Consider the following 25676-nt stretch of genomic DNA (forward strand, 5'->3'; position numbering starts at 1 on the left):
CTGATAACGGCTGTGCATTTCATCTTAACGAGCCTGAGCTGAGTACCACCCTGACCCCTACCACCATGCCATACCGATAAACAGACTTACATATCTGCCGCCCGGGGCGATAAGCAATTCTTCACTGCCATGCAAAGGCGGCCGGGGCCACCTGCAGGTTGCTCGTATTTAGTGGTCCCATGTCATGAGCAACGTCTTCAGTTTTCTTGCCCAATGCCATGGTTTGATTTGCAGCGACAACTGGGCAATGTTGACCAAGCCATAATGTAATGGATGATACTTCGCAATCCATTTGACTCACCCATCCTCCATCCTCCATCGTTCAATAGCTGGAATTGGACGCCGAGCCTGGGGTCTCAGCTGCTGCGCTAAGCCTGTCAGACTCCCACTTGGATGGAAATGGACAGTGGTCGGAAGACAGACCAGACGGCTCGGATAGCCCAGGCGAGCTAATAATGGCCAATAGCAAGCCGAGGCCTTGGAATACTGGCCAGCCTGCTTGATCTAGAACCTGTTATTGTTGTTGTTCCGTTCCCACTCTTGTTCCCACCGAACTACATAACCCCTCCATCCATCCAAATCTCTCTGGGACTGTGATCTGGTAGATAGAAGCAGCAATGACGGTGTGTGTGTGCTGTATTGCGTATCCTGGCCGACTTCTGTCTTTGATGTGTATGGCCTCGTACAGCACGTAGCAAAAAGCCCCCAACCCAAGATCCCCCCTTGCATTGAATGAATGAAATAATGGTACCTAGAAGATGCCCTACTGCTGCTGACCTCGCACCCTGCCAACTGCTATGCTACCCTATTTTAACCGCATGGAGCGCCCTAGCAGTCTAGATCGCCCAGCTTCCTGCCTAGTGCATCCTAATACGGGCTACGTCAAGCGCCACTATTTACGAGATTTGCGGAATTTTGCATCAAGCAGCCAGTGAGGTCGCAGCCGAGCTTGTGCCCCTAACGAGACGCATATCCCCTTGTTTGGACGACCATTCCACTGGACGACCATTCCACCCCCAGAGCTCCTTCCAGGACTGGCCTCAGTCTCGTCCGTCCATCTCCAGATTCGAATCGTGCCCGGCTCTCCCTCTGCTCTCTTTCCCACTCACTCCCCAAAGGTGTCATTGCATTGATAACCACCGATTCATTCGTTTTGACTTTGGCGCGTTTGGAGGCGATCTCCTGTTTCGTTTCCTGCTTGTCGCCTCAACCCGCCAAATCCTTCCTCACTATCGTTTAGCCAGGTCGCACAACCGAACCGTTGTCGCAGCCTGAACTCTTTGCGCATCCCCTCTGCCACGGATCGGGACACTGCATTGCCGTTCGCTCTTGACAGTGCCATTGTTTCCGCTCTCTCTGTCTTGACTCTGACTCTTGGTGCACCTCCCAAAAGAGACAGACGATTCGTCATTCGAACCAGACGATTCGTCATTCGAACCAGACGACTGCGCCTTACTTACTCTTGTCACCTTTGAATCGAGAGTCTTTGGAATCGCGTCGCATTGTATACCCTCGTTGCCACGATCCCGCGAAAGCTTCGAACGAAAACGAACTGTTTCGAAACGCTCGGATTCTTGCATTCGTTTCCTGTCCGGCAGCTTGACACCGACCGGCATCTTCCGAGTCATTCAAACCACCCCGTGCATACATATACGCACAAGTCAACTCCGTGTTATCGATTCAAAAATGAGGCGGGCAATACTTCCCGTTGGCGTTGCCCTGCTGGGCGCGTCCATTGTCCTTGCCGCCGACAAACCGGCAACCTGCTCTCAGACATCGAAATGTCCCAAGGAGACACCCTGTTGTTCCCGTAAGTTGTGGCAATTTACCCCAGGTCCATTTCGTAACATGCGCCCGCGTTGTGCACAATGAACCCACCGACGTGCATCGAGTTTGTCTAACCCTCGGTTGGTAGAATATGGCCAGTGCGGTGTCGGTGCGTACTGTTTGGGCGGATGCGACCCACGAAGCTCCTTCTCGCTCGACGCCTGCGTCCCGTCGCCCGTATGCGTCGACCGGGATATGAAGATGGGCTCGACCGACAAAGTCGTTGATGTCCAGGATTATCTGGGCGACGCATCCAAGTCCGAATGGGTGGCGCAGGGCACTCCCCTGTCCAGCGACGATGGCCTGCTCCTGACCATGCCGCGCCGCACCGCCGGAACTGTTCTCTCGTCGACGGGATATATGTGGTACGGCAATGTTAAAGCGAGAATGAAGACGAGTCGAGGTCGTGGGGTTGTCACCGGTTTTATCCTCATGAGCGACGTCAAGGACGAAATTGACTTTGAGTGGGTGGGTGCCGATTTGGAGGTAACTCAAACCAATTACTACTTCCAGGGTATCCCTGACTGTAAGTCGAGAAACTGCCGCCGACCAAGGCCTGTAACTTTCCGGCTTGCTGATCCTGATATACAGACACGCACTCCGGCAACATCACCGGCACGCAAAACACCTTTGAGAACTGGCATGACTATGAAATCCAGTGGACGCCTGACGATATCACCTGGCTCGTGGACGGAAAAGTTGGCCGTGTCCAAAAGAAGTCCGACACCTGGAACAAGACGTCCAACCAATGGGATTTCCCCAAACACCGTCCAGGGTTCAGCTGTCTCTCTGGCCCGGCGGTGCCGACACCAACGCGCCGGGAACTGTTGCCTGGGCTGGTGGCGCGATTGATTGGGACAGCGAGGACATCAAGAGTTACGGCTACGACTTTGCCACTGTTGCCTCGGTGACAATCGAATGCTACAAAACCAAAAGCGCCCCGGGAACGAATTCAGGCAAGAGCTACACGATCACGGACTACAAGGGACTCAACACGTCCGTCAGTGACGGTGACAAGCCTACGGTGCTGAAGTCGCTCCTCGGAACTGGCTTGGATATGGACAAGGACTATCCCAAGTCTTCGAGTACCCAGACTATGGAGGTCATTCCCGGTCTGAGCGGCGGCGGTCCCGGTACCAACGGCCAGGCGGCCGCTCATCCTGACGGTGGCTCTGGTACCAGTGGTAACGGCCCGAGCCCTGCCGGCATCGCACCAAAATGCACGCAGAGTGGCTTCGCGCAGGACTGTGGCCAAACCACAGGCGGCAACGCCAACGAAGGCTACAAGCAAGAGCGCGCTCTCGGTGCCAGTGCCTTCGCGGCTCTGATCGCTGTGGCCGGTATGCTTTGGCTCTAAATCTGCAATCCAAACCCATCGGCCAAGCAGCATCCTACGGAGGACATACCTGATTGGGCCACATCATTCAATAGCATCGAGGGCGGCGCGAGCGTTGCATAGCAAATTCATTCCAATTTTTCTCCTGGTTGTGGGATCTTTACTATTCTTGTATCTCCGGCTTTACAGTATTATTTTTTTATTATCTCCCTCGAGGGAGGTGACGATGGGCGAAGGTGTTTAATGGCGTAAAATGCCGTCCACTCCTTCAAAAGTTGAACGGACAGGGTAACAGGGGCTTTGGTAACGGAACGTCTCAGTGGAACAGACCATGGTTTAATGGCTTATGCTAGGGGATGAAGGAAGGGGGCTGCAAGTATGGCCTGTACATATCATATATACTCAGTATGCATGTGTAAAAAGTGACAACGGAAATACAAATCCAATAAGAAACATAGACGCCTGAATATGCATCTCGAGTCCTACCATGTCCTCGTTCTGCTAGAACCCTTGGTACCGAGTTGGCGATCCCTCTTTGGCAGGGTAGGTTCAATGTCTATCGAAGCTGCCTGCATTGCTATTTGTGCCTCATGTCTGCGATGGGCTAGATCAGGCGCAGACGCAACGATGCTCTCCGACTCTCGGGGCCAACTTACGAGCTCATTCTTGTGGTAACACTCATAAAGAAGGCCTTGAAACTTCGTTCCAAGTTGTTTTAGCCAAAACGAGGGAAGTCGAATAAATGATATACGAGCTACCTCTATTCCCAACATGAGAAAAGGTCGAATAGGGGTAGCTCGTATGTGTATTTTATTTTCTGGGTTGGCCTTCTTCAGGCTCAGCAGCAGTAGTGGCAACACAAGTTGGCAGTGGCTGCTGTCATCTGGACATGACAGCCTACAGAAAATGGACATAGAAAAGAGAATAAAGGGTGATGTCAAAACATCGAAGGCGATGACGGTGGTGGTGGAGGGAGCAAAAGATATGGGGAGTGGAGTTGGAATTCTGACAGCCCGGGGGAGGGGCAAAGGAACAAGGCGGGGAGGCCGATGATGGAGAACACCCAACCACCAAGAGTGCAATGGCATTTCACCGGGAGTAAGCAGAGCCTCATGATATCTGGAGTTTCATGATAGACATGAATGGGTCTGGGCTCCTGTCAGTTGGGACGAACGGTTGGGGATTCCCATACGAATGGTGCCATCCATGGTATTCATCCCATGTGGCATTTGACGACCCTATCAAAATTGGCCATGCCAAACCCACGAACTACTTCACCTTCTCCTGAACAAACTCAGAGACCAGGGTGGCCTAGATGGGGTGCAATAGAGTCGATTCATTTCTACGCATTCGCCATGTTTCAAGCGATGGGATGAAGAGGGTGGTTTGGTGGGTTTGATTGGCCGAGCGATGCTGGGTGTGGTTTGTTTCAAACACTGGGGCGCTCTCCCACGCTGCCCCCTTTTTTGGCGCCCCATTGTTGCTTGAAGCTTCTTGGGGGTGTTTATTTACCCCGCAGAGCGCTAAGCCTCGCTGCTGCTGCTGGCTGGCTGACGGTTGGGGTTCCCTGATGGGTGATAAGTTTAGGGGGAGGGCTGTGAGAATCTTGGCGGGTATTCTTAGCCAGTGTGTCTGGTGCATCTGCGTCTGCATCTGCATTGCTGGGAGGCCTATCATATTCTTCAAAGCTCAGCCTTTCGCCTTTCAGGCCCCCCCTTGCTTTGTGCATTGGCACAGCCGGTAGCCGGAAGGATGCGTTCTGCCCGAATCGCGTACCGAATGAAAAGAGATTCGGAGGGCCTGCCCAGGTCGTTGCAGCCAACATGGTCACCTTTGGATGAGGATCGTCTCCACGATCTTGGCCCGTCACATTTTCTGTGCTTACCTGCATATAACATACATCCACCGTCATCAATAGATTGAATCAAGTACTCAAGGAAATTCAAGATAAATACTCTTGAAGATCGCCATTCCCTTTTGGTTTTGTCTCTCTTTGCATTCATTCTACGTGGATTATCGTCAATATCGTCTTTTGCAGTCTCCATATCTAGTTTTGCTTCGGTAGTCGTCGTCTGGAATTGTGTTGCTTTGCTCTGCGCTGCTGCGCCTCTTACACGAGCAGGAACATACGGCGGCTGATTGATTGATTGATTACCATACAGTAAGTCAGCCAGCCGACCACATTTGTCCCTTTTCTGTTTGCTATTACTGTTTCTCGCCAGTTTGGCCCGGGCTAATCGGTATCTGCAGAGCACCTGATTGTGCTGCCTGGATTTCCCAATTGTCCAAACAAAGGAAGCTCCCACCATTGATTGATCTTCCCTGAACCTTCCCTTTCAGCATCCCAGCCAGCACAAGCACCTGCGTCTGGACTCGCTGGACTTTGTCGGTCAGCTCACCACGAGTCATTCAGCCTGCGCCTTGGCTTTCTTTCTACACGACAACAACATCGGACTTTTTGTATCCAACCCTTGTCTCTTTGACGCCATTGGAAGTGATCCTTTGGGTTAACTTGCAGCGGTTCAGTACATATTAAGACCGTCTTCCTCCTGCCACAACGTCAACCTGCCCTCAACAGCAACAGCAACTTTACTTCACTCGCAATTCTTTTCTTTCTTTTGACAAAGACATTCGCTCCAACCAAATTTTCGGCACACAAGACTAAAAGACACGACATTATTTGTTTCGATTTTTTTTCCCTCTCAAAATGGTACGATTCACCTCGTTCATGCTGAACCTGGGGCTGGCCCTAGCAGCACCCTCACTCATCCCCCGCCAGGACAAGGAAGCCGTCAGCAAGAAGTTGATCGTCGGCGCCGCCGGCCAGATCCTCTCTTTCCAGTTTGACGGCAAGGCCTTCAAGCCCATCAGCAAGGTCGTAGAGGACGGCAAGTCCGCCAGCTGGATGGTCTTCAAGCATCCCAACCACCTCTATGCTGTCGACGAGAACAGCAACACCCTGCGCCTGTTCAACTACGACCCGGCCACCGGCAAGCTGTCGGACAAGGCCGTCTCTGAGAAGACAGGCTCGCCGGGCGTTGTGTCCCTTGAGTTCAACAAGGACAAGACCCGCCTGCTTGGCGGATCCTACAGCAACGGCACTGTCGACATCTGGGACACCTCGGCTGGCGATGGCAGCATGAAGTTCCTCAAGAACGTCACCCTGCAGGGCGACGTGAACCCCAAGCACGGTACCCACCGCGCCCATCAGATTGTCCCCGACCCCAGCGGCCGCTACTTTGCCGTTAACGACCTTGGCGGCGACGCCATCCATATTCTGGACTCCCAGAAGGACTACACCATCACAAGCAAGGTCAAGGTTGAGCCTGCCGGATGCGGTCCCCGCCACGGCGGCTTCCTCAACGCTAATTCTCGTATCAGTCCGTCATCGCTTCCCACTCACTACGTGGTTCTGTGCGAGACGATGAACCAGCTCCAGTTGTACTCCATCGAGAAGAAGGCCGACGACACCCTGGCCCTGAAGCGCGTCCAGAGCCAGAGCTCGTACGGCCCCGGCGTCACTTTCAACACCACGACCGCCGCGGCCGGCGAGCTGACGGTTGCGTACAACCAGCGGGACGTCTACATCACCAACCGTCTCTCTGGCAACGAGACCGACAACGTCTCACTCTTCAGCTTTCAGAACAAGATCGGCAAGGGCGACGGCCTCCTGTTCAAGCAACAGATCTCCAGCGAAGGCGTAAGCCCGCGCATGATGAGCCTCAGCCGGGACAAGAATGAGAGCATCATGTTCGTTGCCAACCCCATGGGCAAGAACGGCATCGTCGCCCTCAAGCGCGATGAGAGCTGCGGCCTTTTGGCCCCCATGGCCTCCATGTTGAATGCGGATGTCAGCCCGAAGGACGGCGGTTTCGGCCCCCAGTTTGTCTTGGAGATTCCCGCCACTGAGCCATCTGCTACCAGGCAGAGTGCCAACAAGAACGCCTAAGTGGGCGTTTTGGTGGCCAAAGGGGGGAATATCAGGCTTTAGACCGAGGTCACGACTTTTGCATGGCATGGCGTTCAGGTTTAGGGGTAGGGGTAACTTTTTTATTATTATTATTATTATTATACACCGCTCTATCTGTGATGAGCACCAATACATTTCGATTCTCCCATACGATGTTTCTTGCTGTGTGATATGTTCGTGCAGGTAATGAGGGTCTTTCTCTTGTGCCGCTTTTGGCGGACGGGCCTGATCTTTCGTTGCTGGATTCGTCACGGCCAGTCGAGAAAGGCCATATGTGCGCGGCATGACCTTTGAGTAGTAGTGAATATGGTAGCACCCAATCATTCCCGGTTGTTCGTAGAAAAGGTTGCTTTGAGAGAGCAACAGATCTGCCAACGGGGCAGCACAGGGAGGAGATATATCTTGCAGATCTGCCGGGACCTATCCACCTTTAGTAAGCCTCGCACTCGCACTCGCTTAAGCAGACATGCTCCACCATTGACTGTGCCATTCATTGCCTGTGCTGTGCCGCGGGCCGCCAAGACCAAGCCCAGCCAACATCGCCCGTCCCCATTGGGTGAAAGAAGACTGTCGCGCCGCAAAGATTGGGCAACTCACCTAGTTCGTAACGTATCTTGAGGGAGGTAGGCTCAATTCTCTGGTTTCTAATGTCCCTATCCTCTGATTAGGCAGCAAGTCTAGCAGACGATCTTGCGGGCTGTGAGACGCCGCTTGACGTATCTTGATTGTCTTCGAGTTGCTACTACTGGGATGGAGACTATTACGGGGAGGGAGGCGGGTATATGAAGAAGTAGAACAGATATTTAAAGATTCGGCTGTATTCAGGAAGACATTCTTACATTGGTTATCATATTCCTTTTTCCTCATATAATCGACCATCATTCATCTTGTTCTTGCCTGCCTCCCGACTATCCCCAGTGCGTTCGCTCACTTGTACGAGGGGGAGTAAGCAATAAAAAAGGAGAACAAGTCGTTAGAGCTGGGTCATTATTCGAACCTGTGTCAAGGGGTAACCCAGCCCGGCAGATAACAACGAGGGAGAGGATTCAAAGAAAAACGCGGTATGGGCGCCGACCACAGCATCTTCGGCTTCCGCCACGGCATCGCCGTGGCCCAGGTGGCCCTGTTCGCGGCCTCGCTGGCCATTGGCGTCTACTTCTATGGCCTCGAGCGCCTCGGCATCCCCCGCCGCAACGGCTGGTTCTGCGTCGGCGTCTTCTCCGTCTTCCGCCTCGTCGGCGCCGGCTGCATGCTGGGCACGCTCGCCAACGACGACGATAGCGTCTGGGCCGGCGTCTTCGTGTGCGAGTCCTTCGGCATGGTCCTCATCGTCTTCCTGCTGCTGGAGCTGATGCAGCGGGCGTAAGTTTTTTTTTTTTTCTTTTTTTCCCCTCCTTTTTTTTACTTTCTCTCTCCATCTCCCCTCTCTTCTCACCCGCCCCCTAGTCGGTATCCTCCCCGAGCAAATTGGTTGCTAACGAGCACGTAGAAACAACGCCGTGCCCACCATCGACCCCCGCGCCTTCTACATCCCGCAGCTCCTGACCTGGGCCGACCTAGGCCTCGCCATCGCCGGCTTCGCCTCCGCCGCGCGCCGCGAAAACGAGCACCCGCTGGCCCCGACGTCGCTGACGCGCGCGAGCTTCGGGCTCTTTACGGCGCTGTACCTCTGGATCGCCGGCATGGCGTACCTCCTCTCGTTCGGGCGCCGCGCGCAACGAAGACGTGACAACGGGCAGCTCAGCTCCTCGGGTGAGGGCGAGGGCGAAGTGTACCAAAGCCAAAGCCAAAACCAGGGCCAGGGCGAGGGCTACAACAAGTTCCCCCGCGACGAGCGGCGCGCCCTCGGCTGCGCCGTCGTCTGCCTCCCCCTCCTCGCCGTCCGCACCGCCTACTCGCTCGTGTTCCAGATCACGGGCGACATGGCCTGGAACGCGGTCAAGGGGCGGCCGGCGCCGTACCTGCTCATGACGTTCCTGCCGGAGCTGGCCATCATCTACGCGTGCGTGCTCACCATTATGAGGATCGCGCCGCCGCCGCCGCCCAAAGAGGAGAAGAACAAGGAGAAGGAGGGGGCGGCGGAGAAGCAAGACAAGGAGCAAACCACCGCAAAGGGGATAATATTATCTTGGCTGTGGCCTTCGCGGTGGCAGCAGAGGAGGGTCGGTGGCGGTGGATATAGCGAATACTTCTCCCCCCAGGTTGACGGGGGAGAGGTACGGGGGTCACGGCCCCGACGTCTTGATGAGGAGAGCATCAGCCTCGTCCCATCGAGAAGATAGCAGCGTTTTCATTGACATATAGAGGCAGGCAGCGTAAGCGGTCATGCAAGGATATTATGTACGATTCATATTAACACCTACTACTCTTCCATATACGCAAGTGTTTATCCGCCGGGCAACAACCAAAAAACCAGTTTTCATTTCATTGTACATGCAACCCGGCCGTGGGGTAATTTCGTAAGATGCCCCTTTCCTCCGTCCCACCCCTTTACCCACTGAGCCGCACATTGTTCTCTAGGTTGCGCCGCGCCCTTCACCAAGACCATCGTTAATCGAAACAAGATGCTTCTGTAGCCACGATGCGTTTCATGAAGATACGCATTTGGGCACGAGAGCACCATCGCACACATAGATGCAGGCCATATTCATTTTGGCCGGTGGATTTGCACCCATGCCTCATTCCAGTGCGATATGTGCGGGCATGTAAGTACAGCCTGTGTATGTACTGTGAACAGGAGTCGACTCGCTCGTAGGCGAGACGGCATGGCGTTGGAAGATGAGGCCACCGCCTCGGGACTCCTTCTGTTTTGACTGAAAAGGGGAGGCATTTAAGGGCTAGCCCAGCCACCAGCAACGTCCACCCACTCGGCCAAACACGAACCTTCTTTGCCTTCGACATCGACGATATCGGTATCGCAGCGGCAGCGGCAGCCAACACCGTTCTCCTTCTCGGGATCCCAGCTCTCCCAGTACGCGTCCTCTTCTTCTCGCTTCTTGGGGTCGAGAGTGGTCTTCTCGAGGTACGGGGTACGGGGCAGTTGGAGGGGAGGGCGCATTGGCGGGACAATGCTGGATGGTCGTGTGTCGGTAGCCGAAGTCACGGAAGTAGTGGATGTCGCGGGGGGCAAGCAGGACACCAGCAGCCAATGAATGGATAGGTGCGTCACCCCACTACAAGATGTGTTAGCTCATGTATGTTTTTTGCGCGCGACTAGGTGTTGTTCGTTTTACTTACTCGTTCCATCCAGAAGCCACCGCTGCGATCCATCATTTCGAAGAAGTCCTCGTACTCCTTGCTGCGGAACCAGCTGAGGCGAGCGATTTCGAAGTTGGACCAGAAATGGCACATGTTGTAGGATTCGCCTTCCATAGCCTCAGGGTCGACTTCGGGCAGGCCGTTGTGGCCGGGATCGCTGCGCAGGATCTCTTCGGGCAAAGGAACCTTGCTTTGGTCCTCCTCCTTGGGCTTGTCCTCGGGCTTGTCGACAGGCTCGACAAACATTTCCCACAGACCTTGCGACTTGATCTTGTTGAGACGCTTGTAGGCCGAGGCGTAGCGGAAAATGTTGGGGACTGTCTCGCGGAGCTCCTTGACGGCAATGGTGAAACCGTAGGTCTTGTTCTCCTTCTGCATCATGAGGAAAGGATCGTAGGTGATGTCGCAGAAATACTTGATCTCGGGCTCCAGGCGCCAGTACCACTCGTACTTGGCAAGGAGCTCGTGCTTGTAGAAGAAACCAGAGTAGAAGCGGCACATAGCGTGGTAACTCTCGAGACCACCGTACATGACGGCGGCGTCTCCCTGCTTGGCAATGCCTTCCTTGGCAATCTTGGTATCGATCCATTCAGGGTATCCCCACATCTCCGGACCAACGCGACCGAATTCGCATTCGCCCGAGGTGTAGTTGCGGACGATGTCCTTAAAGGTCTGGTTGAATTCGCCGTCGTTCAAGAAAACGTAGGGGTAGTGGTACCAGCGGTTGAAGTGGCGCTCGATCGACTTGATGGACTGGATGACACCATCCAGTTCCTTGTTTCGGGCGAGGACCACAAAGGCAGCGTTGGCGCGGGGCTGGCTCGTGTCGGGCTGTAAGCAACCTTGGACGAAGACCTTGTCGTGCTCCTCGCTAATCTTGCGAATGGCGGGAGGCGCGCCAGCAGGCATCAGTATCCTGCCGGGCGAGCTGGGATGTCGGACAAACAGGACCAGAATGAGGATGAGGACGATGCAGGGGAACAGGACGACGACGCCGAGGGGGACAGATATGCTGGAGTTGCCCTTTAGCCGAAGCGGCCTCCTGAAGAAGTCTAAACGAGATCCAAGCCTGTTGGGTCTCGTGGGGCGCCCCTTCTCGTCATTCATGGGCAAGGACGGCGCCATGTTAGGCACGCGCTGGACAGCGCGGCGGAAGAGATCCATGATTATGGTTGTGCGCGAGGCCGACAGCTTCGGAAGGAAGTGTGTAGGTAAAAGAAGGGTCGCTCGTGCGGTATAGGTCAGTCGTTAAATGGTCGTAATCGGATGCGAAGCTAATGGATGATGGATCTATGCTTCCAGAGGATGCGTCTCGATGCTTCTAATGATTTTCTGAATAGAAAATAAACATGGAGCCGGATGGAGAGAGAGGCCAGTCGATTAAGCAAAGCTGGCGATTGAGAGGCGCGCCCAACAGCAAAAGTCCAATGCCGAAAGAAAAAAAGCCGAAGCCCCTATTCCAAAACGAAATAGGCCACAGGCGCGGGAGGAAGAGGACTCGCGGGGTGCCGAGAAGTCTGTCTAGCCGAAGTTGTTCTTTCAATCGAATAAATCTACAGTGGGAAGCTGCGACCGAATAACGAGCGGCAAGGGGAAACCGCGTCCCTTGGAGATTGGTGCTGCTGCTGCTGCGTTGGTGAGCGTCGTTGTCAGGTCAAGAAATGGGAAGATGGCAAGCAGAAGGCTGATGAATTGGAGACTGTGAGACTTGAAGGGGTCGCTGGTCGAAGTTTTGCCAGTTTGGCCGCTCGGACGTAGGCGGGCAAGGCAAGGCCAGCTGGGCCAGGTATGCTTAACCTAGGTATCGATGCACTGCTTACCTATTTAATTGCTTGTTCCTTGGCTGACAACGGGTACGCGTCAGACAGTCTGCATCGGACCGTTGTCGGTCTGCACTGCAAGACAAGAGACTTGGTAGAGCGGCTTCAAATAAACCAGCAAGCAGTCAATCAATCGGACGGATCGGCCTAGGTATCTGACGAAGAGAGCAGAACCCTTTCTCTCTCTCTCGTTCTCGATTGCGATGGGGATGGGGCGAAATGAGGAGACGTGGTAACAATATGCTGCTGCTGCGATCAAGCAAATGGGTCACGTTGCGTGTAAGGCCAACCTAGAAAGAAAAATCCGAGAAGATGCCAGCGATGCGCGGCAAGAGGATGGAAAACCAACCAGGCTGGGCCTTCAACCTTCCATGCTACCCAGTACCTACAAGTACAGCCTCCAGGGGAGATGGTAACCTTATTAGGGGGTTAAGCAAGGACTTAGGGGGGGAGGGGGATCTGGCGGGCCAATTGAGATGCTAGTAAATGGGGGAAGAAGATAGCGTGCGCCCCTACAGCGTAAAGCGATCCACAGTATGCCCTGCACTTGGTTCAAGTATACCTCCTACTACAGTAGCCGTGGCTATACTTTGAGAAGTACTGTGGCTACCTGGCCATACTTCAGATACATTCAGCGATTACCCAGGCAGTCTTTGCATCGAGACTTTTGTATCCATACTGAGCCAAGATACGATGCGAGATCATCTCTCGTAACAATCTTTGGAAAAGATTGGCTAGGCTGGGTCTTTGCTCATTTGTTCTTAAACGGCCACACGCCCACCGTATGCGACCACAACGAATTGATGCGATTGATCAATGCCAAGACCAAGATCCGGGGCGAGGAGAGGAGGCAGAGGGAAGTATGTAGCAGCAACCTGGAACCTTGGCCATGCAGAAAAAAGGAGATTGTAGATCTGTTCGAGACCTGGCCTGCGTGTCTGCTGGCAGCTGCTGGCACCCACCGGCTGCTGAGCGGAGGATGGACGGCCCCACTTCCCAAAGTCCCAAAGCTGGAAGCAAGCAGCGGCGCAAGCTGCGACTCGTGTTGTTGTAGGCTTCTATTTCAAGCATGAGGCCGCATTACTCATGACCGCTGCTCTTTAGTTCTTCAAAGTATTAGGTAAGTACCTTTGCATGACTGGGCTCTGGCCGGAGGTGAATCTAGTGTAAAGGCACGTTCATATGTACGCTTACACGTAGAGATGTTGAGGGAAACAACAGGGCCTCAGATTTAGGTAGTGATCATACCTTAACAGACAGATAAATCTACTCGCCGTCTTGAATAGAGGACTCAAGAGAAGACCCGCTCTGGGAACTACAGACTACTAATCACTCCGACCTTATCATGTATCTGTTCCATGGATCGCAGCAACCTTGGCAACATCATATCCTTCCTAAATCTGCGCAAAAGCGTCGGTCCCATACTCCTGCGATAGGGCAACAATATTGAAGTGATATGAAGCCACCAGTGCGACGATCCAAGGAGACTTCTTATTGCCATCGTGGCAAATAGTGTTATCAGGGTCACGGCCTTGTACCAATAAGTGCTTGTTGGTCTTCAGTGGCATGTCGAATACAGGACCAGCCATGACGTTTTCTACCGAATTCAGGTCAGCTATAGTTGCGGTTCCGTTCAAACGATGGCGGTGGGATAAATCAAGAAGCACAGCTAAAACTTCTGGCCGGATGAACTGGCAAGCAACTTCGAGCACATATGACAAGCCCTCCCGACGGAAAATGTCCCGGCCCTTTTCCATAAGGCTGCGTATCACCCGCTTATTGCCGTACTTCACGGCAGCCTTGAGGATTGTGGTGGCAGAAGATGTATGTCTGTAGTCTACAGGATCATCCAACTCTTCTAGGACTATCATCGCAACCTCACGAACCCACGTTTGCCTGAAGTCATCAGCATGGAGCTTGACCAGAGCCTGGAAACCCAGAATACCAACCGAAAGGTGTTTGCGAGCTACATAGCCCGCCAAAGCGTTGCTGTAGTTCATTGAGCGCTCGGTTCCGAGCAATAGCCCCTGATCATTGAATATCGTCCAGTCGGCAGACCACCCAACAAAACCTGTGCCATGGTGGTGAGTAAGCAGCCTACCTCGCATGTTCGTTTATATGTAGTTGTACTTGAATTCCATGGACTCTCGGTTCAAGGGTTGTCCGTATCGCTTTGCTCTCTGCAGGTGCGAGCTGAAATCCGTGCATGGGATTGACGCGGAGAAAGAAGCACCTCACAAGCCTTGTCCATCATATCGAGCACAAATCGGGCTTTCATCTCTTGTAGTCTCTCTCTCTCTCTCTCTCTCTCGCTGTCTAAACATTGCCGACTTCGTTACACAGCTGCCGTTGGAGACCCAGGGATTGCATAAGCGAATTAATAGTATCGGCGGCGAGACACGTGCGGGATTGGCCGGCGGGAATTAGTCTACCCAAGGCCTGTGATAAGGAGGTTGAGATTCTGGACAATCCCATACAAGTTGCTGATCTCCTTTGCTGATGCCCGATCGTCATCCTTGCCGCTCGAGTTGAGCCGAGCCGGCCAAGCTCCTCCTTGCATTAGGTAAAGGATCTGACATAGCTGCAAGTGGCCGGCGACTGGCCGCCCAGCAGAAAAGAAGCCCGCGAGATTCCGGTCCATTGGGGGCAAGATGGAAATATGCAGAAGCTCATGATAGTAGTTGGTATAGTAAGGCGATGGGTTTTTGTTGTGTGTAGCAATGCTGAGATCAAAATCGAGGTACGGGTTGTTGTTGTTACTTACGTGCGCCATGACCCACAACCCCCCGTCGTTGCTGCCCTCCATCGCTCACACTTGCCCACCCTCCTTACCGATCGACTACCCCTTGGTCGTATATAGGTCCAGGTTCATAGTCACAATACCCGGAACCCCCTCGCTTCTGCATCTTGATAAGAATGCATGGGGGATGGATAGATGCCCACTTCCCGATCTGGCATGAGCTGGTTTGGTCCAGCCGGCCAGTAGACGGGAATAAGCGATTCGCCGTCAGGCCCGGAAGTGAAGCCGATATCTCCTATTCTCCTGGTCCACACACAACGCCCAGAGCGTCTGTATCCAAGAGACCCATGCCGTTCCACAGACATGCCTCTCTTTTCGGACCACTCCCGACAGTTCTGAAGCCGATGTCGCCCAACCGACCTAGTTTCGGTGAAGCTGCTTAAAACGTCCTTTTCAACATGGCAACGCAATCAACATATTTCTGCCAGGCATGGCAGACGACACTATCCCAAACGCCGTAGCCCCTGCGCTCTCGCGCTCGAATCATGAGACCGAAGCGGAAAAGGACCCGGAAGTGGTCCCGACTACCGATGAGCCGGAACTGCCGTCGGACGGCAGCGTTCCATCCGTGCCACCCTTCCCAAAGGACGACTCTTCGGTATACGACCGCTTTAGCCCCCGACGCAAAGCCGCATTCGTTGCCATATTGGCCTTTTGCGGCATTCTCTCCCCGTATCCTCGACAGGATCGTTGACGGCGGTGCCACAGATTGCCGAGACGTTCCAGACATCCGGCAGCGTTGTCAACATCTCCAATGGGCTGTATACGGCGGCCATGGGTCTGTCGGCGCTCCTGTGCGGGTCCATTAGCACACTATGTGGACGGCAGGTCGTGCTCTTCAGCAGCGTCGTTTCCTTCTTCGTGTTCTCGTTGGGCACGGCGCTTGCGCCCAACTTGGCGGCATTCTTCGCCTTCCGGCTGTTGAGCGGGTTCGGCGGCACTGGACTCCTGGTCATGGGCTCAGGATGTATCGGTGATCTGTATAAACCTGTAAGTGACAGTTTACAAAGGATAAATATCGGGAGTTGATCAGAAAGATGTGCTTCTACTCAACCCAGCCGAAAGATATGGAGAGGACTAACAAACCTGGCGAATGCAGACGGAGAGAGGAACGGCTCTTGGTTGGTTCATGAGTGAGTCATACGAGCATCACTTTAACCGACCATCTGGAGTACTCATATCCCATATTTAGGTGGAACTCTCATTGGTCCTGCTCTAGGTATGTTTTCGACGTGTTCTTGTCTACGGTATCGAGTCCCGCAGCTTACATTGTTGAAAGGCCCCTTGCTTGGAGGTGCCATTGTAACTTACACCAACTGGCGCGCAATCTATTGGCTGCAGACAGCCATGTCCGGACTGGCATCGCTATTAGCTGTCGTGTTTATCCCAGAGACTATCCACCAGAGGCGATGGTCGTCCATCCCCAAGGAGAAAAGATTGTGCGCCGTGCTGAGCGCCATCAACCCTCTTCGCCTTGTCGTACTGTTTCAGAACTTGAAACTAGTCTGCGTGTCAATGGCTTCTTCATCATTGGTCTTCAATATGTACTCTTTTCTAGCACCAATCGTGAGCATCTCCTTTCCTTGCTGTTGGCTCCAGCTTGGGTGATAACACCTATCGGTGTACAAGTGATCCCCAGAAGACCCTGGCCGCTGACGATGTTACAGGTCTATGTAATAAATCCGCGCCTCAACCTCACAACGCCCCTCGAGTCCGGGCTCTTCTACCTAGCCCCTGGGTGCGGATACCTGGCAGGCACATTCTTCGGCGGACGCTGGTCAGACCACGTCGTCAAGAAGTGGATTCGGAAACGCGACGGACATCGGAAACCCGAAGATCGCCTCCGCAGCGCGGTACCTTGGATGGGCTTGGGGATCCCAGGCTCCTTGCTCATCTACGGCTGGTGTCTCGAGTACAACCGTGGTGGCATCCCGGTCATTGTCATCTCAATGTTTGTCCAGGGTTTCTCTCAGCTGATGATCTTTCCTTCACTGAATACCTATTGCCTTGGTAAGTCTTACCAAATACCTCTCCTAACTGCCAAGACTCTATGACTGCGACTGCAACTGCAACCCACATTCCATACATGCCCCTTTACTAACCATTTTTTACAGATGTGATACCATCACGATCCGCCGAGGTCTTGGCTGGAAACTACTTAATCCGGTATATATTTGGTGCCATTGGCACGGCAGTCGTACTCCCAGCAGTCCATAGTATAGGGATCGGGGCTTTCAGCACGATCTCAGCTGGTTTTGTGCTCATGGCCTGTGGTTGGGTTATCCTGGTCATCCATGACGGAGCACTGCCATGGTCCAACAAACGGGGCGGGCACTGATCTGAGGACCATCCGAACCGCGGTTGCTTAAAAATAGATATGGCTGCTTGGGTTTTCGGTAGGTCCGATGCCATTGTGAAGTAAGGCGACATTATACGGGTGGCATGGACTAGCTTATTGCTGCTAGAGAGAATGTTGAAAAAAAATGACATTCCCATTGCCTCAGATTGATCGGAATCGGCCTGATTCTTCTGGCCGCTGACATGGACGTGGCGTCAACCTACCGGCGCACAGCGAGTGCTGGGCCAAGTGAAAAGGAAAGAGTCATTGTCCGAGATAGTGGCGTCTAGCTACCGCATCTATAGCGTGAGGTTTGACTTCACGCCCGCCATTCGAAAGGAAGCCGTTATGTACTTGCAGGAAGAAATTGTGAAGCTGGGCACATCAGGTAACGTTGCTCCTGTGCGTATTGACTAGAATAGGCAACACTATGCGCTCGCCCTTTCCTACACACCGAGTGAGGAAGTAGAAAGCAAACACCGGAAGGGCGGCGCCCGCCGATTGAGTTGCGCTGCTGTGATACACTATGTGTAATGCAAGCCTGCCCACGTCAGGCGTCAAGAGTTGTGGGCGAGCCCGCGAAACGCTTGGGAGTTTAATTAAAGTTTTGTTTAGGGGGCACACGGATACGGGCCGTCAGATGGTGCCAAAGGTTTGCTTGCTGTGTACCTAGGTAAGTCGGTATCGATCTAGATTCTATCCAGATGCGATGACGGAGACGAGAGGCTCACAGTACTGCAATACGCTCCCTTTCCTAAAGAACATATGACATATCTTGTGCTTAGTAGCTGGAATCTGCATGCTGCTACTGCACTGCACCCGGGTTACTAAGCCCCCGTAATATGCGGTCTGCTTCCAGAGTCAGAGGCAGTGCTTGAGGTCTTGGCGGGGAGGTGGTATTGGTTGACGGCAATGCAGCTCATCTCGAAATCAAGATTCGACTCCGGTATGTCTGACCTCCTGTCACTGAATAGTTCCGTGCGTGGAAACAGTTTCGAATACCTACCTACACGGGGAAGCAAGCGGGTGTCTCCCTTCGTGTCCGGTTCGCTGGTATAGAAGCTCTGCAAGGCAGATTCGCGAGTTGTTACGTCGGTCTGTTGTTCCATTTTCTAAGAGCCTGCCCGCGTAACGCACGATAACGGGCGTCATATGGTGTGGAAACCCAGATCTTCAGGGTCCGTCCCGAAATGCAAACGTGGCGTTTGAAACAAAGTGACAGCTCGCCGCCAGCAGGCCACCACAAGGGATTGAATTGGTTCAGTAGGTGTCGAGTCTTCAGCTTGTGGCGTATAGGTTGGATGATTCATATTGCATCACGCCAAGTACCAAGTTCCTTTTGATCCAGCAGCTGCGGCGCGGGGTCACTCACTACATTCCTTTAGGTATGTATGTCCATATTGTAACATTAAATGTGCAGACATGTAGCTAGCCGGCCTCGGTCGGTCAAAATTGCTTCACGTTTAACACATCAACATCTCCTCGGAACTCTACCAAAAGTCGGTAAAGAATCCTGGAGGCAATATCGAGGCACGTATAGACGCATGTTTGATACGTTGTGTTGATACGGCTCCTATCGAACGATCGTTGAACACCACGTCATTTGAACCTCCAGTGTTGGTGTCTGTCAGATGTGTCGATGCCAATACGCCTCTTCGGAGATGCGCGATGCAACAGGGCAGAATCGGGACTAACGGCTGCATTGGGAGCGTAAGCACTTGCCCTCGAGGCTTGATGCCATTGCTGCGCGGCCAACTGTGTTGGGCGTCCTTCCGCCGGCATGATTGGCCGCTCCCTAGCATGGGCTGGCACCATTGTCATGTTCCCTCTGCCGTGTATCATTGGCCAAGGCCTCTCCCAGGATTGTTGCTCTCCAGGGTCGTCGGTTCTAGACCCATGCCACAAACATTCAGGTGGGGCTGCTATACACAATCCATCCCGCATCTTTCGACTCTCGTCTCTCGTCTCTCCCGCTCCCAGGCTCACTCCGGACTTATTAGTCTCGGGGTTTGGTCTCTCTCAAGGTAGCATTTCCGAAAACTCCATTGCATACGCGCTGGAAGCACCAACGCAGCTCTGGCCGGTTGCGATAAAAAGGGGGTCTGCCGATCTGACGCGTGGAGACGACGAAGGAAGGAGCCGCAGTACATACCAGTCAGGCTACTGCTTACTTCTTATTATTAGGAGCAACAGCGCCTGCCTTACCAGTCACATACCAACGTCTTTGAGGCTGAATCCACCTTGCCACCCTCTTCATATTTCCACTTCACTTTTGTTCTTCTTTCCCAAGTTGCACATCACTCTGATCTCATTGGGCTAATACAGCGCACCTGATTGACTGACCCAAACTCCCGGGCCGCGACCAAGACATACACGTCGTGAATCGTGACCACTCAGCGAAGCCGTTAGCATATCTGCACATCTCAATATGACTGCGCCGCTCGTGCCTCGGAAACGCGCAAGCAAGCCCAAAGTCCGGACGGGCTGCGATACCTGTAAGAAGGTCGGTCCCTATCGTGATGCCCTCGTGCGCAAGGCAAAAAGACAAGCCTGCCAACCGAACACTTGAAAGGCTTAAGGGAACGTGTTGCTGATTCTGGGCTTAGAGGCGGGTCAAGTGCGATGAGCGGAAGCCCAAATGTCTTCGCTGCGAGAAGCTCAACCACAATTGCGCCTACGCAGCAAGCTCGGAAGCCAAGTCGCCCAAAGAGTCATCGCCGGACTCCTGCAGACCGTCACCAGTCCGCGAGACTGGCGCTATATTCTACCAACCCAGATGTTACAACTTAAACTCGAGAGAGGGGCTCTACTTCGAGCTCTACCAAAATAGCGTTGCCAAAAAGCTGGCGTATCCGGAATTATGGTACCGGTCCGTACTAAGGGAGAGCGTGAGGGACAAGACGATCCGGCATAGCGTCATCGCCATCGGCGCGCTTGCGCAAGCGGGTTTGGAACATGCGGCGCGTACGAGCTCGAGACAGGCGCCCCAGCGTACCTTGTCATTGGAGCTGATCCGAAGCGCACATTACCGTCAAGCTATTCAGAACTACACCCAAGCTCTCTCGACGTTTCGCAATCGAGTAGAGATGGAGGGCGGGTCGACACCACCTCGCACTGTCATCATCGCGACCTTGTTGTTTTTGTTATTCGAACAGATGCAGGGCAACTCGGATGCTGTACAGCAACTGACAGGGAACGTCATTGCCATGCTCCGTGGGAGTCTCATTACATTTCGAGCAAATGGAACCGACGAGTCACTGGTCGCGGCCGAGATAGACGATGACGGGGTGAAGGAAGCGGAAATGGTCCTACCGCGAATGTTAACGACAAGCCTTTCCAGCTGTGAGGTGCATCCTGCCCTGTATCAGGTTGCGCTACAAATACATGTCGATCCACGCGATACTGAGGTACCCGAGAAAGGGGCGTCACGATTACATATCAAACGGCTCTGGGATCGGATGATTACACGCCTTACTCTATACACAATCCGCGGCCGTGCAGCTCTGTCAAATCAAGCTACCAACCTGGACGGGTACCGGGAAGGCCAAAGGATATTTCTTGATCGGCTTGAGAAGTGGAAAGAATTGATGATGGCTATGCAAGAACAAAAATTGGATATCCAGTTCCAACTGACAGTCAAGGTACTTCTGTGCGCCATTCACATCGCCGAAGTGTACGTGTCCTGCTTTCTGGACGAGACAGATCAGTTGTGGGACGACTTCACCGGCCACTACGAGAAGATCATCGAGATCACCGAGTCTATTTTCGATGTGCTCCCGCCCAGCTTCGACGGCTGGCCCATGTATGACTGCAGCCTGCCTCCCATTATTCACTGCGTGCTTCAGAAGTGCCGCGATCGGGCGCTACACCGTCGAGCGGCCGTCGTCTACCAGAAACTGTCGCAGAACGAGAGAAGCCTAGGGCTCGGACTCATCACGCGTGATGCGTCCGACGATGTCATCAATGACTGGGCGAGTGAGGTCACGACCGAGGACGGGGAGAGCGCCGTGTCCTCGCCAGGGTCCGAGTCGAGCCTGATCATGGAGGCGATGAAGACGGCGCGCTCCGATAGTGGGGGGTTCTTCATGGTCGACGCCATCGCCGGCATCGTCGTCGTCGCCAATGTCAATGATGATGACGCAGCAGCTGCCGATACGGCATGGCCTGCATAATAAGCTTTGTATGGGGGACTGTTGTTTAAGAACTGCTTTTCTCGCCGGGTCCTTGGTTCATTAGATCGGAAGTCAGCATTCCATAGACAAATTGAACAGTTTGTTGAACACGGTTTCTGGTCTACTCGCTGGGATCACAATCCTAGTAAGGGCGTTGCAATTTAACTACTGGTATCGGGTCATATGTTTTCAGTGGTCGACCGGATGTCTTTTTATCTCTACTATGTACCATCACCCTTCATCTTTAATCGAAGTACGGTCGACATAATCTGTAGGCTCAACAGACGAGCGACCCATTCCTCATGTGCCTGCGAAAGAGATGGTCTGTCAGATCTGGTACTTGAAGTCCGGCTCTCGGTCGGTATAATACGCATCGGACTGCGATCGGTACCCGTCCTCCAGCAGCTGCTGCTTGCGGTCCTGTCGTCTGATGTAGATAAAGCGAATAATCCACCACATGCACCATGCGAAGCCAAGACAGCCCAGCGACCAGGCGTGCCCAAGGGTATAAGCAGGCGCCGCGTTTGAATAGTAGATCTGACCCGACACGACACCACCGATATTGGTCAGAGTGAGCAGGATGCCTGGGAAGCCGAGTTAATCTACGTTCGGTTCTCAATGCGTAGTGAATAGGGGGCGGCTTTTACCTAAGCTAGCTGCCCGTTTTCCGTCAGGAGCGCAATTGCCTGAAAGCCATGCACTGCAACGTACATATCCGTTAGACCAATGGGACACAAGCAGCGATGAACAAGGAATGGATAATGCCCTCTTACATGTTTCCGCCGGTGCATAGGTAGCAGGCCGTAGCGATCAAGTACGTCGCAAAGTAACGCACTGCGGCAGGGACGTTACAAAGGAGGATCGCATACCCGGCTATTCCGAACGGGGCGCAGACGATGAGCGGGAGAAAGCGAACCGTGTACCGGTCCGACAGGTACGCGCCTATTGCGTACACGATGGCCCCCAGAGGTTGACGGGGATCACCAGGTACTGGGCCTGCACGGTGGAGTAGTGAAAGCCGTCCTTGATGATGATGGGGAGAAAGGTGCCGAAGCCTGCGCCAAGTAAGTAAGTAACTAAGTCATTGGAACGTCGGATACGGTTCAGGAACTTGCCGTAGAGGATCGTCACGACGGCGATCTGGGTAAAGCCGTGGAGCCAGCTCTTGATGTCCTTGGCAGCCTCTTTGATGTCGTTTCGGTCGTAGTGACCAGACCCCCGCTGTAGGCATTTGTTTCCTCTGCGCGTAGTCTCATGAGTTCCTTCTCTTCCTCGTGCAGGAAATAGGCTGTCTCGTAGTCCTTTGGAACTAAGAAGACGCATAAAAAGGCCCATACGACCGTAATGATGCCTTCTATGATGTACAGCCTACGGCGTAGTTGTTTTCCTGGTCAGCATAACAAGAGACAACAGCGACCTGTGGGTATATCGAATATCATACCATCGCCAACCGGCGAGTCCTTGAACGCCGTTCATACTCAGCATGGCCCACGCCAGAAGGCCGCCAAAGGCACCCGAAAGTGCCGATGCAACTAGCCGGTGGTCAGCGTATACACTGCACTTCAATCGGGGAGGATCACATGGGATCCGACCTACTGAAAAGATAGGCAACACGGACTGCCAGCTCTTCACGCTTATACCAATTGCACAACAGCAGCGTCATAGCAGGAAATTGACATCCTTCAAAGAAGCCCAGCAGTATGCGTGTCACGATCAACGGGCCAAAGGATTGGACGAATCCTGTACAGAGGCACACGACTCCCCAGCAGAAGGTGATCAGGGGGATGACGCGATTGAACTGGAGCCGTTTGACGAAGATCGAGGTCGGGAATTCCGCGAGGATATAGAATACGTAAAAGACTGAAACGGCCGCCTGCATCCGTTAGTGAAACGGGAAAATAGAAAAAGCAAAAGAAAAGGGGCGTCACATACATTGAGATCGGAGCCCTTGAGGCCGAGATCATCCGTCATCCCTTGGGTGGCTGCAAACCCAATGTTGCCGCGGTCGAGGTAACTGATGAGCATCAAGAGCATCATGACAGGCGCGATGAAGCAGTCCAACTTCCTGACGAGGGCCTTTTCCTTTCGCTGCCTCTCGGCATCGTTCAGGGTCAGGCCCCGCTCCGCTGGCAGATCTTGATGATCTACGCTGATCTTCTCGTCGGATGAGGGAGCCATGTTCTGCTTGGTACGACTTGGTTAAAAGGTAGTGGAATGTACTTGGTCGAGGAAAAATACGCAAGAAATGGAAGCGAAACTTCTTAATAGTATAGCAAAACTTGACCAGTGTAGTATACGCAGTAGCACCTCGCACGGGAGACCCGGAGATTCCTCGTAGTAGCCATGGAATATTCAGCTATACGTGCCTCACCGACTACGACGAGGCTATCACGCCGACAAGCATGATCTTGCCGGGAACCCGCATCTGAGGTGAGACAAACCCCGTCATTGTCCTCGATTTTGAAAATTGGCTCGCTGGATTGGGCTTTTGTGCAACATGCATCTATATACAAAAGGGTGAAGATCACCATGCGCCTAATGGGGAGAAATGCCCAAGGGGAAAATGCCGTAAGCCATGCGATGTTCGTATAGTTGCTAAACGAGTATGCTAGAGGCATGACTTTCCGAAACTTGCAGTATAATAGTTTCAGAGCGATTTTCATTGGGAAAGGATGTCACCTTGAGGATGAGATCAAACACTTGGCGCTCGGTAGTTGATTGACTGGATGCTGACTCGATACCAAAGGGATGAACCAGGGGGGCTCGGACAAGCTTTTTATTATTCACGGTCTGATCAGGTCAGCACCATTGTGCTAACGTTCTAATATGATGGCTCTTCTGATTGCTACTTTATGAATAATCTACTATAACATATCCAATTGAATATATCCTTCTTCGACTCGAACAGTGCAAGATCCAAAGCCATGCCGCAGGCGCCCGTTCCTACTACAGTGAGCCTCTCCGCTCTCAGGGCGGGCCACCTGACCCTCCCCGAGCACCTCTTCGTCACAGACGCCGACCCGGAAAGACGCAACACGGTCCCCTCTCTCGCGTTCCTGATCCGCCACGCGCCGTCCAAGACCAACCTCGTCTTCGACCTCGGCGTCAAGCGCGACCTGTCCGGCTACGCCCCCGCGATGGCGCCGCACATCGCCGCGCGCCAGCCCGCGGGCGCGGGTGCGGACGCGGAGGACGACGCGGCCGCCAGCCTCCGAAGGGGCGGCCTCGACCCCGCGACGGATGTCGACTTCGTCGTCCTCAGCCACGTCCACTGGGACCACGTCGGCACGCCCGCGGACTTCGCGGCCGCTACTTTCCTCGTCGGCAGCGGCACGCTCGAGGTCCTGAGGAACGGCGCCGGGCCGCGGTACCCGGCCGAAATTTTCAGGAGGGACGAACTGCCGTGGGATCGGACGCTGGAGCTTCCTCCCGTTCCGGGACGGGCAAATGGTGGGGCTGGTGGCTATTACGAGACGCACGCGCCGCGACATACGCCGATGCCTAAGGGATCCCTCGCCAAGCTACCACCACGTGGTCCTTCTTCTGTGATTGTCGATGGGAGAGACGGAGGAGCAAGCTGCGCGTGGAAGCCCCTAGCAGGTTTCCCGCATACTCTTGATCTATACGGCGACGGCTCGGTCTACGTCGTCGACTCCCCGGCCATATCTACGGCCACGTCAACTTGTTGGTGCGTGCGAGCGATGGTAAGTATGTCTACCTCGGCGGTGACTGTTGTCATGACCCTCGGCTTTTGGCTGGCGAGAAGGAGTTCGCCGAGTATCCCGACAACCAGGGAGGGGTGCGCAGCGTACACACGGATACGGAGGTGGCGAGGACTACACTGGACGGTATAAAGAGGTTTGTCGAGGCGGGAATTGAGCTTGAGGGGAGGAAATTCAAGGTCGAAGTTGTCGTGGCGCATGATGCGGCGTGGGCGGAGAGCAATAGGGGTCGGTTTTGGCCTGGCACATTCTGAGCCTCACACACACCTAAGGAAGGAAAACATCTTATGGGACTCATTTAGCAAGCTTCTGTGATGTAGTACAATGGCATCGAGATAACACGCATGTGAAGGCTAGGAGAATGCAAATGCATAAAGGGGTACATATGTCTAAAAGGTCTTGTCTATCTCAATGAAGGGTTTCACAGACGATA

General features: G+C 53.7%; 9 protein-coding genes across 9 annotated transcripts; 6 read left to right on the forward strand and 3 right to left on the reverse strand.

Annotated features, from left to right (window-relative positions):
• Positions 1 to 1686: 1686 nt before the first annotated feature.
• PG997_012506 (glycoside hydrolase family 16 protein) lies at positions 1687 to 3184 on the forward strand (the record flags this gene model as incomplete). Its single annotated transcript, XM_066816820.1, has 4 exons — positions 1687 to 1810; positions 1916 to 2353; positions 2419 to 2566; positions 2602 to 3184. The coding sequence occupies 4 exons, from the start codon at positions 1687 to 1689 to the stop codon at positions 3182 to 3184; spliced, it is 1293 nt and encodes a 430-aa protein (XP_066662512.1).
• Positions 3185 to 5870: 2686 nt separating this feature from the next.
• PG997_012507 (carboxy-cis- cis-muconate cyclase) lies at positions 5871 to 7112 on the forward strand (the record flags this gene model as incomplete). The annotated part of the gene is made up of 1 exon (XM_066816821.1): positions 5871 to 7112. The coding sequence occupies one exon, from the start codon at positions 5871 to 5873 to the stop codon at positions 7110 to 7112; it is 1242 nt and encodes a 413-aa protein (XP_066662513.1).
• A 1084-nt stretch (positions 7113 to 8196) lies between these two features.
• On the forward strand, positions 8197 to 9415 carry PG997_012508 (uncharacterized protein; the record flags this gene model as incomplete). Its single annotated transcript, XM_066816822.1, has 2 exons — positions 8197 to 8495; positions 8623 to 9415. The coding sequence occupies 2 exons, from the start codon at positions 8197 to 8199 to the stop codon at positions 9413 to 9415; spliced, it is 1092 nt and encodes a 363-aa protein (XP_066662514.1).
• Positions 9416 to 9963: 548 nt separating this feature from the next.
• PG997_012509 (glycolipid 2-alpha-mannosyltransferase) lies at positions 9964 to 11615 on the reverse strand (the record flags this gene model as incomplete). The annotated part of the gene is made up of 2 exons (XM_066816823.1): positions 9964 to 10322; positions 10367 to 11615. Coding segments are annotated over 2 exons (1608 nt in total), but the record flags the coding sequence as incomplete, so codon positions are not given.
• Positions 11616 to 13605: 1990 nt separating this feature from the next.
• Positions 13606 to 14319, reverse strand: PG997_012510 (uncharacterized protein; the record flags this gene model as incomplete). The annotated part of the gene is made up of 1 exon (XM_066816824.1): positions 13606 to 14319. The coding sequence occupies one exon, from the start codon at positions 14317 to 14319 to the stop codon at positions 13606 to 13608; it is 714 nt and encodes a 237-aa protein (XP_066662516.1).
• A 1122-nt stretch (positions 14320 to 15441) lies between these two features.
• On the forward strand, positions 15442 to 17766 carry PG997_012511 (Multidrug transporter of the major facilitator superfamily; the record flags this gene model as incomplete). The annotated part of the gene is made up of 8 exons (XM_066816825.1): positions 15442 to 15609; positions 15720 to 16001; positions 16111 to 16144; positions 16204 to 16230; positions 16291 to 16577; positions 16679 to 17021; positions 17126 to 17177; positions 17655 to 17766. 8 exons carry the CDS (start codon positions 15442 to 15444, stop codon positions 17764 to 17766), a joined length of 1305 nt encoding a protein of 434 aa, XP_066662517.1.
• A 2011-nt stretch (positions 17767 to 19777) lies between these two features.
• Positions 19778 to 21521, forward strand: PG997_012512 (uncharacterized protein; the record flags this gene model as incomplete). The annotated part of the gene is made up of 2 exons (XM_066816826.1): positions 19778 to 19876; positions 19956 to 21521. The coding sequence occupies 2 exons, from the start codon at positions 19778 to 19780 to the stop codon at positions 21519 to 21521; spliced, it is 1665 nt and encodes a 554-aa protein (XP_066662518.1).
• A 327-nt stretch (positions 21522 to 21848) lies between these two features.
• PG997_012513 (uncharacterized protein) lies at positions 21849 to 23699 on the reverse strand (the record flags this gene model as incomplete). Its single annotated transcript, XM_066816827.1, has 5 exons — positions 21849 to 22105; positions 22475 to 22872; positions 22963 to 23053; positions 23118 to 23394; positions 23454 to 23699. 5 exons carry the CDS (start codon positions 23697 to 23699, stop codon positions 21849 to 21851), a joined length of 1269 nt encoding a protein of 422 aa, XP_066662519.1.
• Positions 23700 to 24445: 746 nt separating this feature from the next.
• On the forward strand, positions 24446 to 25497 carry PG997_012514 (uncharacterized protein; the record flags this gene model as incomplete). The annotated part of the gene is made up of 2 exons (XM_066816828.1): positions 24446 to 25225; positions 25288 to 25497. 2 exons carry the CDS (start codon positions 24446 to 24448, stop codon positions 25495 to 25497), a joined length of 990 nt encoding a protein of 329 aa, XP_066662520.1.
• Positions 25498 to 25676: the final 179 nt, after the last annotated feature.

Source organism: Apiospora hydei, assembly GCF_038363865.1.
Source record: "Apiospora hydei strain CBS 114990 chromosome Unknown utg000009l_segment0_segment0, whole genome shotgun sequence".
Taxonomy (NCBI): Eukaryota; Fungi; Ascomycota; class Sordariomycetes; order Amphisphaeriales; family Apiosporaceae; genus Apiospora; species Apiospora hydei.